General features: G+C 35.1%; 1 protein-coding gene across 6 annotated transcripts in view; it reads left to right on the top strand.

Moving 5' to 3' along the window:
• The window catches only part of pik3c2b (phosphatidylinositol-4-phosphate 3-kinase, catalytic subunit type 2 beta), an 84749-nt gene that overhangs the window by 62088 nt on the left and 4473 nt on the right, over positions 1 to 18188 (top strand). For all 6 annotated transcript variants that reach the window (XR_012387163.1, XR_012387161.1, XR_012387162.1 and 3 more), the window contains exons 16-31: positions 5047 to 5235; positions 6542 to 6635; positions 6777 to 6871; positions 7801 to 7981; positions 8584 to 8691; positions 9582 to 9674; positions 9779 to 9908; positions 10401 to 10537; positions 10762 to 10931; positions 12754 to 12910; positions 13079 to 13188; positions 13351 to 13552; positions 13640 to 13767; positions 14151 to 14268; positions 15052 to 15145; positions 18041 to 18147. Coding sequence is in view for 3 of the 6 variants with exons in the window: in XM_073916727.1 (XP_073772828.1) it covers positions 5047 to 5235; positions 6542 to 6635; positions 6777 to 6871; positions 7801 to 7981; positions 8584 to 8691; positions 9582 to 9674; positions 9779 to 9908; positions 10401 to 10537; positions 10762 to 10931; positions 12754 to 12910; positions 13079 to 13188; positions 13351 to 13552; positions 13640 to 13767; positions 14151 to 14268; positions 15052 to 15145; positions 18041 to 18147 (2113 nt within the window). In the remaining 3 variants the exon portion in view is untranslated. The remainder of the gene's footprint in view (positions 1 to 5046; positions 5236 to 6541; positions 6636 to 6776; positions 6872 to 7800; positions 7982 to 8583; positions 8692 to 9581; positions 9675 to 9778; positions 9909 to 10400; positions 10538 to 10761; positions 10932 to 12753; positions 12911 to 13078; positions 13189 to 13350; positions 13553 to 13639; positions 13768 to 14150; positions 14269 to 15051; positions 15146 to 18040; positions 18148 to 18188) is intronic.

Genomic DNA, 18188 nt, shown 5'->3' with positions numbered 1-18188 from the left:
TTTTAAATTAGTCGCAAAAGTCATTTTTTGAGTGTAGGTGATGCTCCTTGTTTGAATCTCATGTCAAGTTTTATATACTGTTAGACATCCAGTCGGACTGTAATTGGTAATGAGGAAGTGCTTTTATTCAGAAAAAAATTGGTTTATGTAAAATTTCTATATATTAGGGCTTGGCGATTTGACCAAACATCAAAATCTCAATAAATTAAACATTTAAACTCAATTACGATTAATGAACGATTATTTTATTTTTTTATTTATTTGCCCTCATAGTTCACCGACAGGTTTTGTACAGTAAATATGCTCACATATTACAACTGAGAGATTTCTGAATGAAGGGCAAATTACTTGATTAAAAATAACTCAAGGAAACGCATGTCATCTATGATTATTTATTGAACATCAACATTGAGCAACTAAACACTAAAACATATATTGCCTAAAATCAACAGTCACGTCTTTCTTATAAAAAAGTGAAAACTTGCTCTTTTGGAAACAAAATTATTAATTTTTATTGTTTTCAAAAGTAGAAAATAAGCAGTATATCTTCTAAATAAGATTTCCTGTAAATATTTTAAACGGTGCGTTTCTTGAATCTTCTGAAAACAAATATTGAAAAAGTGGAGACCCGGGTGGTTTCAAAGGGCCATGAAACCCCCTTGTTTCAGCAGGGTTTTTTTCACACCTCTACTTTGGAAAAAGTCAGGAAAGTGGGTGTGTCTAGCTCTGTTTAGGGCGGAGTGTGGCAGGAAGAAAAGAGGGAAGGTCCGTAAAATTAGCATAAAAATAGGAGTGACGGTTTGGGCACGCGCTGATTTTAACAGAGGCAAAACAAACACACAGACACAGAGGAAAAAGACTGACTGTGTTTACTTGGAGATCAGTAATCAAATTATTTGCCAAATTATTAAATGGTGGACTTTAACTGCAGTTTGGCTCTTTCATTCAGGAACTTCATTCATGCCCCTCATGACAAATGATATATTTGATTCTAGGAATTGCTGTTAGCATGTATTTTTTATGAAATGTTTGATACCGCATGGCAAATGAGAGAAAAAAACCTCCGCATTTCTCAGTAACTTAGATGCACTCGGCAGGTAGCGTCAGAAAGCCGTGCGTGTTATTCTTGTCACAAAATGCGGTGAGAATCTTACATGACGGTAAGTTTGATTGTGGTGCTTACATGTTTACACTCGGAGAGCAGTATTTACAGCAGTTTTTTTCAGTTCATAATATTGTTGTGATATTAATGGACGGTAAACTTTTATTTACTATGGTTAGAAATCATTTGACTAAGGTTCATCTTTAAACACTGAAAGAGTACTGCTGACGAGATGAACTATCTTTTCCTCTGAGTAAACAAACAAAGACCACTGATCGATCACTTACTAAAACTGTAGAAACAGGACAATCAACACACACTGGATCCATGTATTTATTAAAAGGAGATGAGCGGCAAATCCGGATTTCACTATTTCCAGATGAGAAAAGCTCTCGGGTAAAAAATGCTCCTTAGACACCTATTTGTCGAGCGTCACGTGCCCTGTAATCCACATGTGAGTCCAGCTGCGCTCATAGAGGGAAAATAAAAACAAAACCTTCACTGCAGCAAATTATAAAACCAATACTGACGACTCATATCTCCAAACAATTCTTGTTTTCCCGCTTGGCAACTCAACGTGGTGTCTCTCTGCCGTCTGAACACTGTAACAGGTAAAAACAGTCTTCGAAGCTGTCATGCATATTAATAAAGTTGCACCGCATACACAATAGAGCGCTCTGTATGGTTTGAACCAAGTCTTACTCATGAATAAATGCAGCACACTCAGAGATGTAATAAGGCACTCCCAGGTACAGACGTCCAGTCTACGCGCTGCAATACACGCTAAGATCTCATGGCCATGACCCAGCTTCAAAAATTTGTTTTATACCGGAAGTGCGAATTTGCTCGAAATTACGCAAAAACAACCAATTTTCACTTTTTAGTGAAATATATGTGTCGTAATAGAATTTATAGCAGCGTGGGACACATAAACAACTGTCAACAGCTCAAAAAAGTGTTTTGGTGTTTTGTGACCCTTTAATAAACAAATACAGAATATGTTTTTCCACCAATCATAACAATGATGTACAGTATATATTGCAATTTTGAATTTAAAACAATTTAATAGTTAAAAAAACTAAAATGAAGTCTCATTATTTCTTTGATAATTGGAAAATAGTTTTTGAACCTATTAGTGTACAATATACTGATGCTCTATTTTTCTAGACTTTATTGGTGATAAAGGTCGGGAATGTTGGACACTTATAGCCTTATCAGTATGCAAACTAACAAAAACACCAATGTGTGAATTGCTGAGTGGGTTAAATAAAGTCAGTATTTTTTAGTATGTGTACTTTTTTGATTTTTGCTTTTACTCTTGCTATAATAATAATAAAAAATATTTGTAGAGCAACTGGGGTTCTGTTGTCATTAATATTTAAATAAACTTTAAAAGGTGGAACTGAAAAAAAGCAAGAGATGCAACAAAGTTTGATTAAAAAAATACTTGAATGATTATTAAAATCTTTATAATAATTAAAATAATTTATAAAAATAATTTGTTTAGAATTCTTGAACGATATTAATGATATGACGTAGTTCCGGAAACTTTCTACTTATCTGTTTATTATCTTATAACCGCCCCGTGTCATTTTAAAGAATATCACAATGTTGAACGCATCAAGTATAAAAGCCTTGTCCATTTCGTGAGGTCAATATAGTACTTTTTTTATTTTTGAGAGTTTGTGCTGGTATGGGACCGCACAAAGGCTGTGCCAGACCATATCCCTGCATTTGATGCAAAAGTATAAATCAGCCTAAACAGAGCGGGGTCAAGTCACTCCACATGTAGTAGAAAAAATAATTGGAAAAATTTGATTCATTATAAGTTTTGAATGTCGCTTTTGTTTGCTTTTTGACTAATCACCCTGCCCTGCTGATATGATTCTATATTTTCTGAATCACCCGAATGTGTAAGACTTTTCGTCTTATATTAAGTTGAAATGTCTCATAATTAGGATTTTATGAATTATGATGTTAACCTTATGTGTGCGCCATTTAATGTAAATAACCCTGATGTAGACATGGCATTATTCAGTTTATAAACAAACAAATCCAAACAGCTTACACACTAGTTTCCACAGATGGGAGAAGTACTGTAGCATAAAGGATTTAAACACGAGGAAGCGTGCAAATGTATTAAAAAAGTACTGTCATTATTAAAGAAAAGTTATTTGAAATGTTTTAACCTTTTTATGGCATTTATTTGAATGCTTGATGAAAAAATCCAGGAGTGTTACTGGAGGTTATTTTTAGACCTTTGAACTTTTTTGGCTTATAAATTTTAGACCTATTTTTTAAATAAATAAAAAAATAATAATAATAATAATAATGTTCATGTAAAAAATGCCTATAAATCAATACGAATAAAGTCACCTTTACCTGATAAACGTTTAACCATACTAAAAATGTAATGCAGTTAAAGCTGAGGCTTTTGTGTCTTTTTCTTTCTTTACAAGAGTTTTGAGATGCAGAATGTCTTGACTACCAACACTTTAAATGGGAAGCTTTTCATATGTGCACTTTTACTTAGCCTCTGTCAAATTATTGTATAAAGGCTCCCGCTGACGTGTATGTCATTAAAAAATAATAATAATAAAGAGTAAACTTGTGCAGCTCAAAGGGTTTACCAGGATTTAGAATTCAGTGTTTGATAACTTCCTACTTGCTGAAGGATACAGATGACTTATAATATTCGGTTTATGTTGAGAGATTGTACTAAGTTCACTTAAATTCGTTGTTATTAAAGTATTGTGCATTTTAAAATTGCTAGCTCTCAACTGTTCCGTAAGGTTTAATCCAAGTTTATTTGTATAGCGCTTTTCACAATAATTATTGTGATTAATCAATGCTTAAATATGTTGTATACCCTGGTGTATGCCACTTAATTTGTTATGTTCCATTCCAATTATTGTTGTTGTGTCCACTCAGGTGAACCACAAAGCAAATAAGTTTATTCAGACATCAGTACTACTGCTCAGTGAGACTAGTGGCCTTAAAATATAACATTAAATTGTTTCTATTTATTGTTAATTTGAAGATTTAAAGTAAAATTATTTAAAAATGTATATACTGTATATTCAAAGCTTCAATGTTTTTTGAGATTAATTGCAATTCAATCAAAAATTCTGAAAAGTAATAGCATCGATTAGCATTAAAGGTATTTAAATATTGATGTGTTTGCCATAATGTTTACTGGTTGTTTTTTTTTTCTGGGTTGGAAATGTTGGTCGTGAAAACGCAGTCATGTTTACCTTGGACCAGAGCTTTCAGGAGTGTAGGACAAAGTGAAGGACAAAAACATGCAACATAAATTACTTACACTGTCTGTGTGGTTATTTTCCATCTTTTACTGCAGTGAAAGCCCACACACAGATCTTCCTAGACACGTTTTACACTCTTAATTTTATAAAGATAGGAGGAGGATTGCTGCGTTTAATCTTTATCAGATTGAATGTTCGGGTTTGATGGTGTGTAGATGAGAGGTTGTAAATCATCGATGCTTGTCTGGAAACGACATTAAAGTCTTCCAGGACAGCAGTTTTGTGTTAGCAGTATCAATGATTTCCCATGTGAAATGTCTGATGGTATTTCCTGATGTTTCTGATGGTTCTCTTTTTTAATGTAATTAAAAGTTTGTGTATTCATAACTTCAAATTTAAATCGATTAAAATAAAATATATTCATTGCATAAACAAATAGATAAATGTATATGTAAACAAGACAATTTTATATTGTAATTATTTGTTTACAGAGTAATTCAGCAATGATATTATAAAGCTAATACATCATCTGTATAAATAATCAAGTACTAATTTCTCTGTGTTTTTATATAATGTAATTTATTTTCCTGTTTAATCTTCAAATTATATTTTATGATATGTTAATAGAAATATTTTTTTAAAGAAATATCAGCTAATCAACCTTTCTGGTCCTTTTTCTAGGTTGAGTCCAGAGGACCGGCGTCTGCTGTGGGAGAAGCGTTATTTCTGCCATGTGGAAGCCAGTCGTCTGCCGCTGGTTCTAGCCAGTGCGCCCAGCTGGGAGTGGGCATGTTTGCCTGACATCTATGCCCTGCTCCGCCAGTGGGGATGCATGAACCACCTGGACGCACTCGGCCTGCTCAATGCCACGTGAGTGTCTGAATAACATTGACGACTGCTGGCTCTGTTGTTCAGCTGCTAAAACTTGACTGTCCTTCAGCGTCTGGCAGTCGAACTGGTTTGAGTCGACCGTGAAGGACTGACCTTTAGATTAGTCCAGCAGAGCACATGTGGACAGCAGATATTAGATGGATGCTCTCAGAATTTACTGACCTGATTTTAAAGCTTTATTAATGTTAGAAATGTAATTCGCTCAACCAAGAGCCACCAAGTGTGTGGGCTAGCTATAACCAGGGTGGTCTACCAGGTTAAAGGGATAGTTTTGCCAAAGTTAATATTTTCAACAATTACTCACCTTCATGTTGTTCTGATTACAATAATTTAACCATTTTTCTGAGTGTTTTTATTTTTATTTTACTGATACCTTCAATGACATGGCCTACATCAACCTGAATGACATTTAAATCCACCAGTAAGTCCCGGTCCTAAGTGACTGATTGAAACCTTAATTTTAATGATTTAATTGAACCGAAGCATTAATGAATGCATCATTGACTAAAATGATTCTAGTATGAACAAACCATGCTAACATATTAGTAAATTTAGTATTAAAATTAGTAAAAAAAGTAACAAGTTTCTGGCATATCTTAACACATTGAAAGAATGTTTAATAACATTGTTAGCATATTTCTAATTAGATGTACCTCACTGCTAGCATGTTTTAGCGTTATAAAGTAATTGTTAGCATGTGTGGTAAACCATTGCTAGCATGGACTGCTGCAGTGCTGTAGTTTGAACTGGTTTAACACAATACTGGGTTGTTTGTTTTTATAATTTAGCACACTGTTAGCATGATTTGTTTATTGTTGTCATGTTTCTAGCATTGTTTACCAGACTCTTAGCATGAATTGCTTACACTGCTTATGTTTTAGCTTAACACTAGTATGTTTTTTTTGCTTGATTTTGCACACCGCTAAGATGTTTTATGACTGCTGTTATGCATCTAGCATGAACACTTATAGCCTGGTTTAGCACAGTGCTTAGAAAAGCTAAACTGTAAACATTTATCATAAACTTGAAACGTGAGAAATGTGCTCTGCTATTATATCCTAGGAAAAACAAGAATAAGTGATGGCAGAAGTTTTGTTTTGGGTGGACTATCCCTTAACCTTGATCGACCATCTTGTACTGAAAAATGATTATTGTAAAAGCCTATTTTGAACATATTTTAAAAAGATGTATACATTAATATAGTTTAGTGTGCACTGACTTTCAAGTTCCAAAAAAGCACCATAAAAGTAGATTTTATTTGTTATTAACATCCACTTTATTCCAGGTTTCCAGATCAGGAGTGCAGGCGGACGGCAGTTCAGTGGATGGACTCAATCTCTGACCCAGAACTTCTGGACTTTCTTCCTCAGCTGGTGCAGGTAACAAAGGCCTTGTATTTCTCATTTCCTCTCACTCCATTGCCTCCTTTCCCATTGACCCTGATCTGATTATGTCCTACCTGTCTGACTTTTTGCTTTCCAACATTATTGTTCCCTCACTGTCTCATTTGTTTCTGCCAGGCACTGAAGTATGAATGTTATCTGGACAGTCACCTGGTGCGTTTTTTGCTGAGAAGAGCCATCGGTGATGTGCGCATTGCTCACTACCTCTTCTGGTGCGTCTTCTAAATTCAGATTATACTTAAAAACACTTATATAGAGAACATAAACTGAGAAATACGGTCACACAAGTTAATATTTCAATCCAGGTTATTCAGTTACGTGTATAAATCAAAATGTTTGTGTAGCAAATTGTATAAATCTATTAGTACTATATATGTGCATGCATAGTGAATATAAAAACTCTTCAAGCATAGATACAGCATTGGTATAGATGCTTCATGAAATCAGCTCACAGCTCCACCTGCTGTACAGATAAGGTCATTTGTATTAGATTATTGAAAGCCTTAATTAATAGTGTTAGATTTTACACATATTTGTACTGAAAATGTTGGGTTTGCCATGAAAATAGCAACTGTTACTGGTATGTAATTTAAAAAGAAAAAATAATAATTAATCGGTAATATTAAATATATTAATGGATAAATGTTAAATGTACGCCAATGGGGAATTTATTGTACTTTTTATGAAAAATTCAAGTTAAATTTTATATTTGAAAAAATTATTTCAAATATTTTTGCTAAAACTTCAGTTCTAAAGTAATGAGACTAATCAAAACAGAGATTGCTCATGTTTCTGTGACATAAAAAATATAAAAATCACATGTACATTTTCTATTTTAGAAACAAATAGATTCGATTCGACAAATTATCCTTTAAATCACTGAATTGTAATAATATTTGAGACTATTTCACATTGTGAAAAATTCAAAAATGTCACAATGAGATTCAATTTTCTTAATGCATAATAAGATCATATATTTTTATTGTGAATTGAAATGTTATTCAGGTTTCATCAGAATAAACAAAGTACTTAAATTGATTTCATCAGACAGAGATTTCTCTTTGTGAATGCAGTCTTTTTAAAATGATTCTAAACGAAAAGGTGTTCAAACAGTGCCGTTTCCTCATCTCTGTGTTTGTAGGTTGCTGAAAGACACTCTCCAGGACTCTCAGTTCAGCGTGAGGTATCAGTATCTGCTGGCGGCTCTGCTCTGCTGCTCCGGTCGTGGTTTGAGGGAAGAGTTTGATCGTCAGTGCTGGCTGGTCAATGTGCTGGCCAAAGTGGCTCAGCGGGTCAGAGAAGCGTCACCCTCATCCCGACAGGTCAGCTTCACCGTTGCTTTCTATATATTGTTGTGGTGTTTATTAAATTGTCCCATTATGTCTTTTTTTTTACATTTATCTTTGTAGTGTGTAATTTAGCTGTTTGTGAGTATAAAAGATCTGCAAAGAGTTATTGACTCTGACCCTTTTGTTTAAAAAAACAAAACAAAAAAACAACTATAGTTTTTTTTATTAGTATATTATAAGATTCCTCAAACCTAATCTTTAAAATAAAATTTGGCCTCTTTAGTTTTTAATTTTTGTTTTATTCCATAATTTTTAAATATTTTTATTTTATTTTAATTCATCTCAGTTGGTTTGTCCAATTTTTATCCACTGTTTTTTTTCCAGCTTTATAATTATTAAATTCACCTTCAAAATTGTGTAAACAGAGCCTTACAGGTTTTCTGATGCTCACAATTGTCTAAGAATCACCGGCTTTTCTCGTTTCATTAGACATCTCTATTGCTCTTACTATTTTTAGCTTGAAAGTCCAGATCTCTGCCAAAAAACTGATTGTTGATCCCTCAGGGACATTTTAGTGTTCTCCAGAGCGTCTGGCCAGCACATTAACAGCGTTTTGTCTTTGGTCTGCTGTTCAGGCTATTCTCCGCGAAGGGCTTGATGACGTAAAGCAGTTCTTCTCGATAAACAGCAGCTGTCGACTTCCGCTGAACCCAGGCCTGCTCGTCAAGGGCATCAACATACAGGTATAGTAATTAGAGGATGCATCTTTTCATCCACTCATTTCACATGTTTTCAAGGTCACCAATATATTGATAACTTATTAATATATATATATTTATTGAAATAACCAGAACTCTCATTGTATATACAATACAAAATACAAAAAATGGCTTTATTATTAAATCAGTCTTTCTCCCGGTAGTGATTTAAAAACATTATTCAAAACTCCTGCGACATCATTCAATAAATTAATGAAAACCAAAGTAGAGTATTGCTATATTTGATGTAGAGTATTTCTACATTCCTACATTAACTGGAATCTTATAATTTTCCTCAAGATATGTAGCATGATGTAAACATGTTTTTAAAAGTCTTTGCGTCACAAAAGTATCTGACTTTTGTATATTTCCTCCTCTCTTATTGACAAAACATTTGCTGTGTCTGGACATGCTTAAAAGACAATCCACTTTTTTGGGATGCTAATGGTCTAATCTGATTTATTGATTTATGCTAAGCTAAGCTAAAAGTCAGAATGACTGAGTGGAATTTCAAATCGTAAAATTGAGAGGAATTGTAAAATGAGCCTATTTCTATAAACAGTGTAGTGGGCTTTACATCTGCTGTAAGAACATGTTACTGTCACATATCATACAATAGCACTGTTATAAGCTGACAGAAGGCATTTGCTGCATTTACATGCTAAAAGGGGCCATAATCTATCTTTGATGATCAGTTTAAGCCTAAAGCAATTTCTCCGATAAAGGAAAATGAACAAAAATATTTACATGACTACATGCATTGACAATTTATCCAGCATAATCAGGATAAGAATATGCTTATAAACACACTCATTGAGTTGTTGTTGCTGAGACACGAGTTATTCAGTTATATCTCTTATTTTCTCTCCATGTAGTCGTGCTCCTACTTCAACTCTAATGCAGTGCCCCTCAAGCTGTCCTTCCAGAACCAGGATCATCTAGGAGACAACATTAATGTCATCTTTAAGGTACTGCCTTCTCATGTCTGTGCTGTATAATGAATACATGGTTGTGTCTTAAAACTTTTCAGATGTAATCTTGGCCTGTTTTGGTGTTGTGTGTTCACTGTCAGGCTGGAGACGACCTGCGACAGGACATGCTGACGTTGCAGATCATTCGCATCATGAATAAGATCTGGGTTCAGGAAGGACTTGACATGAGGATGGTCATCTTTCGCTGCTTCTCAACCGGACGGGGCAGAGGTAAATGTATATCTTTTCTTTTATGAGATTAAGATGTCAGAAATTATCACCAATGTTTGTCTTCTACAAATACATATGTTGTACAACTGTAGAGCTCACTGTATTGACTTTTTAAGGTTTATTTTCCAGTGTCTAATGAATCAGGGTCAAGAATATTGACAGACTGAGGCAGTTTGCATGCCCTGTTAACATGACACTAGTTAGGTTTTAAAACTGGAAGACAAAAACAGAATAAAAGAAAAATTGTTACAGTTTTTCCCAGTTAAAATGATTTTAATATTTTAAATATTATGTACATTTATTATTTATAGTATTTTAATAGACAAATACATGACATTAAAAACATACACTTTATTAAATATTAATTTAATTTTATATAGACAAAGCCCATGATTGAACTGTGTAAAATGTGATATTTACATTCTATTATGTGAAATGTTAATGAAGCGAATGGAAGTGATTTTAATAAGCCTCCTCTTTCCTCTTGTCTAGGCATGGTAGAGATGATTCCCAGTGCAGAAACCCTGAGGAAGATCCAGGTTGAGCATGGAGTAACAGGTTCTTTTAAGGACCGGCCTTTGGCAGACTGGCTGCAGAAACACAACCCTACTGAGGAGGAGTATGAAAAGGTACTGTATACCCTTATCCTCATTCAGCATTAAGACTAATTTGCTAAGCCAAAATGCCCACGCAAACTGTTTTGCTTTAAAAATACACCAGTGCATGGTTGCGCTGGGTTGCATCATGTTTCTAACTTTGCATATCTTAATATATAAATGTGTTTAGGGATTCGTTGATTCAAGGCCTTGTTGTGTCGATATGTTTAAAACCTAATTCTGTTGCTTTTTTACAGGCGGTGGAGAACTTCATCTATTCGTGCGCTGGTTGTTGTGTGGCCACATACATTCTGGGCATCTGTGACCGGCACAATGACAACATCATGCTGAAGACCAGCGGACACATGTTCCACATTGACTTTGGCAAGTTCCTGGGGCACGCACAGATGTTTGGCAACATTAAACGGTAGGAGCACTGAAAGAGCTTTTCTGACCCAGATTTTGTCCAGAAACAAGGAGAGTTAAAAGGGTTAGTTTACCCAAAAGGAAAAATTCTGTTATTAATAATCACCTTCATGTTTTTTTTATCCCCTGAGACCTTCATTCATCTACGTAACACAAATTAAAGATATTTTAGGTGAAATCCTTAAGCTCTCTTGTCCGCCATTGACAGAAATGGTCGCGAGATATTAAGAAAAGTCCAGAAAAGGAGGCAAAAACATTGTATAAAGTTCCAAAAACATTTTTGTGGGCCAAAAAAACGTAAATACAATTATGGCAGCACATTGTATTGCCATTAAGCCACCTTTCCACTGCACACAACATTTGGACATGACTAGCAGAATATGCCCCCTTGTGGCAATCGCACAGATTTTTCAGTGTTGTCGTGCACCATGGGAGAGAAGCTGATTCTCGGTGTGTCCAAAATAAAGTGCAAAAAGAGCCTTTATTCTCTGTGCGTTCACCATGGTTGAATGAATAAATGAATACTAGAAACTCATAGACCTAAAATTTTGGAGGGAATGTGGAGACAGCATTACAAATGATATTTATTGTTACTCATTTATGAATAGAAATGATTTTTTAATACAGACTTAAAAAAAAAAAAATAACGGAATAAACTCATTTCTCATCTCGCGCGCACCGACCAACTTGAACCAGACTGGAATGCATCTCAGCTGGTCGCTTGTCTGTCGCTTGTCGTATGCAGTGGAAGGGCGGCTTTAGAGTCACCAGCTCAACATGGATGCATTGTATTGCCTGTTGTAAACACTTAACCTAATCTGATACGGAAGACATTGGCGAACAAAGTTGAACCACTGAAGTCACATGGAGTGTTTTGAGAATATTTTTGCTTCCTTTTCTGGACTTGTCTCAAGACCATTACTGTCTATCGAGGATCAGAGAGCTTTCTCATTTCATCTAAAATATCCTAATTTATGTTCTGTAGTTGAACAAAGGTCTCAGGGAATTGAAACAACATGAGAAGATATTTAATAGCAAAATTATAATTTTTGAAGTGAACTAACCCTTTAAACGTTCACATAGATTAATCAAAATGGAACGAGAATGTTTTTTTGGGCTGAACCAGATCTGTACTGTTGATTATTTTACATTTACATTTACATTTAGTCATTTAGCAGACGCTTTTATCCAAAGCGACTTACAAATGAGGACAAGGAAGCAATTTACACAACTAAGAGCAACAATGAATAAGTACTAAAGGCAAGTTTCAGGTCTGTAAAGTCTAAGAAGGGAAGTGTTAGTAGTTTTTTTTTTTTTTTTTTTTTTTTTTTTTTTTTTTTGTACAATTAGTGTGATATTCAAAGAGGCAATTGCAGCTTAGGAAGTGAAGTGGAGACTAAATAGTTGAGTTTTTAGTCGTTTCTTGAAAATAGCGAGTGACTCTGCTGTTCTGATGCAGTTAGGGAGTTCATTCCACCAACTGGGCAGATTGAGCGTGAGCGTTCGCGAAAGTGATTTTTTCCCTCTTTGGGATGGAACCACGAGGCGACGTTCATTCACAGAACGCAAGTTTCTGGAGGGCACATAGATCTGCAGAAGTGAGTGCAGATAAGAAGGTGCTAGGCCAGAAGTCACTTTGTAGGCAAACATCAGAGTTTTGAATTTGATGCGAGCAGCAACTGGCAGCCAGTGCAAACGGACTAGCAGCGGAGTGACATGTGCTCGTTTAGGTTCATTGAAGACAACTCGTGCTGCTGCATTCTGGAGCAGTTGAAGAGGCTTGATAGAGTTAGCTGGAAGCTCACTTTTTTTTTTTTTTTCAGCGACCGGGCTCCTTTTGTGTTTACATCTGACATGGCGTATGTCATCAATGGAGGTGACAAGCCATCCAGTCGTTTTCATGATTTTGTAGATTTGTGTTGTGAGGCCTACAATCGCATCAGGAAACACGCACATCTGTTTCTCAACCTGCTCGGTCTGGTGAGTGTGCAGATTTTATTTCATTATTTATTTCTACTTTTGGTTTTAGTTGTGTGTACCCACAGTGGTGATGTTAAACAATGATTTGTTTAGGGTTTGGTTATTTGAATGCTTATTTGAATTGCATTGCTTCTTTTAGGCCTAAACTTGTCAAATGTTTGTGTGCAGATGCTGTCCAGTGGAATACCAGAGCTGTCTGATGTGGATGATCTGAAGTATGTCTATGATGCACTGAGGCCACATGAATCAGAAGCTGATGCCACTATGCACTTCACCAGGTGAACACTTGGAGACTGCTTTTCTTCTTGCAATTTTTCATTTGAATTGTGAAATTTAAAGTTTAATACCAGGAAGAAAACAGAGGAGCTCATAGGTTCCTGCCATTGTATATCGATTCAACTTGTCTTCTGGCCTTTATCTTCAATCTAATTCTCTTCTAGGCTAATTGAGTCCAGTCTTGGCAGTGTGGCTACTAAGCTCAACTTCTTCATCCATAATCTTGCCCAAATGAAATTTGCGTCCTCTGAAGAGCGTCCTGTTCTGTCATTTGCACCACGCGTCTACACAATGAAGACTGACGGTGTGATTCGCAGCCTGTTTGTTTGCAGGCACATCAAAACCTATTCTCCAAGCAAAGGCTACGTAAGTCTTATGCATTTAAATTTTACTCAGATGCACTAAAATAATTAATATACATGCTCTAATGTTCACATTCACCCTTTCATGCAGTCTTATGTTGTAAAAGTGGAGCGGGAAGGTCAGCAGGGCTCACCAACATTGGTCCAGAGGACATTTGAGGAGTTTAATGAACTTCATAGTAAACTGCAGCTCATCTTCCCTTCCTCAAAACTACCAAGGTACAGTGTCAAAACTGACAAATGTGGAAAAAAACAAGTGCTCACAGAATGCGTATCACAGACCTTGACCTAAAGTGAGATGAAAAAACTCATGACTTCTGTGGAAAATAATAGAGGGTTCTGTTATCCGTGGATATATTTAGCCTGAAATCAGTGTAGGATAAGTTATGAAAGCAAAAGAAAGCTGGTCATTGAACATTTTTTCACAGTAGATCAATGTATTATGCCATGGAATGTTTAGCCAGACAGTTTTTGACAAAATAATATTCTTTGCGGAGATTCAGGATCCTTCGGGGTGTATTTTGTTATACTGTCTGTTCTCCTTGTGTAATTTAGTTCTCTTCATGTAATTCACGCTGACCCTCAATGGGCTTTTCCCACAGCTTCCCCAGCCGCTTTGTGATTGGTCGCTCTCGAGGGGAGGCCCTGGCAGACAGGAGGAAAGATGAGCTAAATGGATATGTTTGGCATTTGATACATGCTGCTCAAGAGGTGGCACAGGTAACCTTTGACCCCACTTTCATCATTGGTCTTCATAATTCTGAATTATACAATACCAATCAAAAGAGTTGGTTGGTAAATTTTCTGAATGGTGCTTTTTAAGATGGCATTTATTTGAGCTAAATATTAAGATTTACACTAACTGTTCAATTTAATATATTTTTATGGGTTATTCCTGTGAAACACAATTTTTGATGAGCTGTTTATTTGCTTATGAAATGTTTATTCTGATTAGCAAAATTGAAAAATTATGCGTCTCATTTTATTTGTTTTTTAATATAAAATATAATTATATATATATTTATTTTTAATATATACAATTGTTGTTTTATAATAACATTTTTTAAATTTATTTAAACTTTTATGACTGAAAATGAAAGCCATTTGTTAAATTCATGCTTGCATTCATCACTAACCACACTTCCATTGTGCTTAATACTTTAATAGCTGAATGGCATAATAGTCAATAGAATGTGGTTTCAGACTAGTAGTTTAATTTGACTGACGTGCTTCCTGGAAACTTTCCATGTTCTGTGAAAACAGACGCACGTTTTCAACAACAGTCCACCCACAGGCCTATATCAGTATTGAGACAGGAGTGGCAGTGCCAGCTGCCAAACCGTGTACGCTTTCACTTTTCCTGTACTGTACTGTGCTGTACATTTGCAGGATGCATCAGGATCACATGACATCCATAGTACTGCTTTGACTGTACACTTGCCTATTTTAGTTCCTGCTTATGAGTTCAACTTCAGTCAGTAACATTACCCTCTCCTCTTTCAGTGTGACCTGATCTACACCTTCTTTCACCCCCTACCAAGAGACGAGCGGGCAGGAAGTGTGGGAAATGTTGTCAATACACTACATAAACCAACAGGTCTGTTTTTTTCCTTTTTGGTGTTAGACACACCCACACACACATCATATGAATCACTTTATGGATTCATATATGATAGATTCAAAGGTCGTGCAGTTTTCTGCCATTTACAGTAAATCACCATGAGTTAGTATAAAGGAATTGGACGTTTGGGCCAATCAGCTGCAGACCATGTGACTGTGGCTGTGACTAGGGGACACACCCAGTGCTTGGTCATCATTAGTCTTATCTTATACCACTAGTGCAATGCGTTTGCAACCACTCAACTTTAGGTCAGTGCTTTCTGACATGAGTTGGCACAGGGGTCTTCAATGAAATCCAAATGTACTTTTTCTGCACTTTAATATATTAATCAAAATAAATGTAAATTTTTTCCTCTCTTTAATTGCGTTGCTACATGAGATCACAGTTTTTATAATCTAATAAATTCCTGATGAATAGAATCAAGCATACTTTTCATTTTTGATTAGACCATCTCTTCAGAACAAGGTTATAATAGTTTTGGACTTTTCTATAGTTTTACGTTTTATTTCATTTTTAATTTTTGTTTTTAAATTCAGTTAGTTTTGATTAGTTTTTTAAAGGTAGATTTACTAGTTGTTATTAGTTGTTATATTTTGAAATAGCTTCGTTTTAGTTTAGTTTTTATTAGTTTCAGTATTTGTTTTTTTTTATAAGGATATTTGTTAGGTGCAAGATCATCAGAATAAATATTGTACAACCAAAGATACATACAGTTGGAAGTCAGAATTATTAGCCCCCTTTTGATTTTTTTCCCCTTTTTTAAATATTTCCCAAATAATTTTTAACGGAGTAAGTAAATTTTCACAGTATGTCTGATAATATTTTTTCTTCTGGAGAAAGTCTTATTTGTTTTATTTCGGCAAGAATAAAAGCAGTTTTAAATTTTTTTAAAGCCATTTTTTGGGACAAAATTATTAGCCTCTTTAAGCTAATTTTTTTTCGATAGTGTACCGAACAAACCATTGTTATACAATAACTTGCCTAATTACCCTAACCTGCCTAGTTAACCTAATTAACCTAGTTAAGCCTTTAAATGTCACTTTAAGCTGTATAGAAGTGTCTTGAAAAATATCTAGTAAAATATTATTTACTGTCATCATGGCAAAGATAAATTAAATCGGTTATTAGAAATACATTTTTAAAACTATTATGCTTATAAATGTGCTGAAAAAAATCTTCCCTCCATTGAACAGAAATTGGGGGAAAAAATAAACAGGGGCGCTAATAATACAGGGGGGCTAATAATTCTGACTTCAACTGTATTTTGAAACATTTATTCAGAGGACACATGAACACTACCATAAACCCATCCTCAAATTAAAAAACAACAGCCCACAAGATAGCAGCCCTAAGTACAATATGTGTGCAAGGCTGCTTCTGAGGTTAAATACACAGTAGTGATGGGAAGTTTGGATCTTAATCGTGAAATGAATCTATAGTGACAATCCTCCCATGTTAGGACTCAACATACCAAAAATATGTGGTCAGTAATCAAAATGTCATGATCACCATGATCTAAAAGGTTTCTCACCAATCACGTTTTGCAACCCAACTGAAACATGATTCACTTAAAGTCCATTATGTCTTTCTGTTATGAAATAAACATGTTTTTTTTGCCAAATTTTCAAATTTAAGGCCTTAGTTTACCCGCGCTTCAGTTGTTCAAGTTTAGTTCAGTCACAACAGGCTGTCATGTACTGTTTGTGTTCGGTTCACTCAATCACGCATGCGCAGTATTATCGTGATTTGATCACGATTTGATCGCAATCACTAATACAGAAATAACCCTGTTATTGGGCATAAATGTGTTAAATTAATCATTTTAAGTCTCTGTATTTAATGCTGTCACCATGCTGCTGTTATGCCCACTCGTTGTTTTTGTCGCGGAGCAATAGTGAAGATGACTGGAGAAGAACCGGCTTGATCTGGCCAATCGCATCAAGATTACAGATTTTGAGGTGCTATAAGGGTCAAACACCTGGCAGAGCAAAGTTAATAGATTTACTTCTAAAAGGCATACATTAGGCTTATGTATTAAATACATTTACAAAAATGAAAACAAAGGATGTATTTGCTCTAATTTTAGTTAGTTTCAGTTAATTTTGTATGTACACAATACAGTTTCAGTTCTAGTTTTTTTTTTTTTTTTTTTTTTAAGTACTCTCGTTTTTATTTTAATTTTAGTTAACGAAAATGTTTTTTGTTTGTTTGCTTTAACTATAATAGCCTTGCTCCAGAACTGGGGTCAAAGCAAAATAGTGTATAAAGTAGTCAAATTTTGTTTGTTTTAAATGATCTGGTGAAAATTTGTTTGATTTAACTGATGTCTTCGATTTTTTGACAGCCCTAGTTTTATACAATATCAACAGTAATGTTATGTAAATCTTTTTTTTCCACATAGCTTTTTAATTGATTAGTTCACAATAACAATAAAAAAGTTGAGTTTTACCCTTGCAAACAGCAAGTTGTGTTAATAATATAAGCTGTTTTCTCACACAGTATAACCACAATATAACCGGGTGCATATATGAAACTCTTTTAGGAAGGTGGTTTTTAGTCCATTGTAATAAAATCAGTTTATATGGATATTTGAAAAACACGTGTAAATGCTTCAATAGTTGACAATTTATCACTGTGGGTTAAAAATTAAAAGAGTCATTGTGAGTAAAAGCTTCAGTGTGGCAGCCGTTGCGCCTGCCGGGTCACCCTATCTGATGTGTGATAAAGGTCACTGTTCAACAAGTTCCAGCCTTGTCAGTCTGAACACTGGAAATCCAATTACTTCATTTACCTAATCCACCTTTAATGTGCATTGTAAACCAAACACACACCTGTCTGACCACACTAAATCCAGCTTTTCTTTTCCTCCAGATGTGTCCTGGGCTCCTGTGCCTGGTGCAATGGCAGGTGAAGTGAAACTGTCGGTTCTCTACAAGAGTGACAAGCTTTTCATTATGGTCATGCACATTAGAGGCTTGGTGAGTGTCTGGTATTACTCACAGTATATATGTAAAAGTAA

The sequence above is a fragment of the Danio rerio genome, chromosome 11, assembly GCF_049306965.1.
Source record: "Danio rerio strain Tuebingen ecotype United States chromosome 11, GRCz12tu, whole genome shotgun sequence".
NCBI lineage: Eukaryota > Metazoa > Chordata > Actinopteri > Cypriniformes > Danionidae > Danio > Danio rerio.
This window is presented reverse-complemented; position numbering and strand designations above follow the sequence as displayed.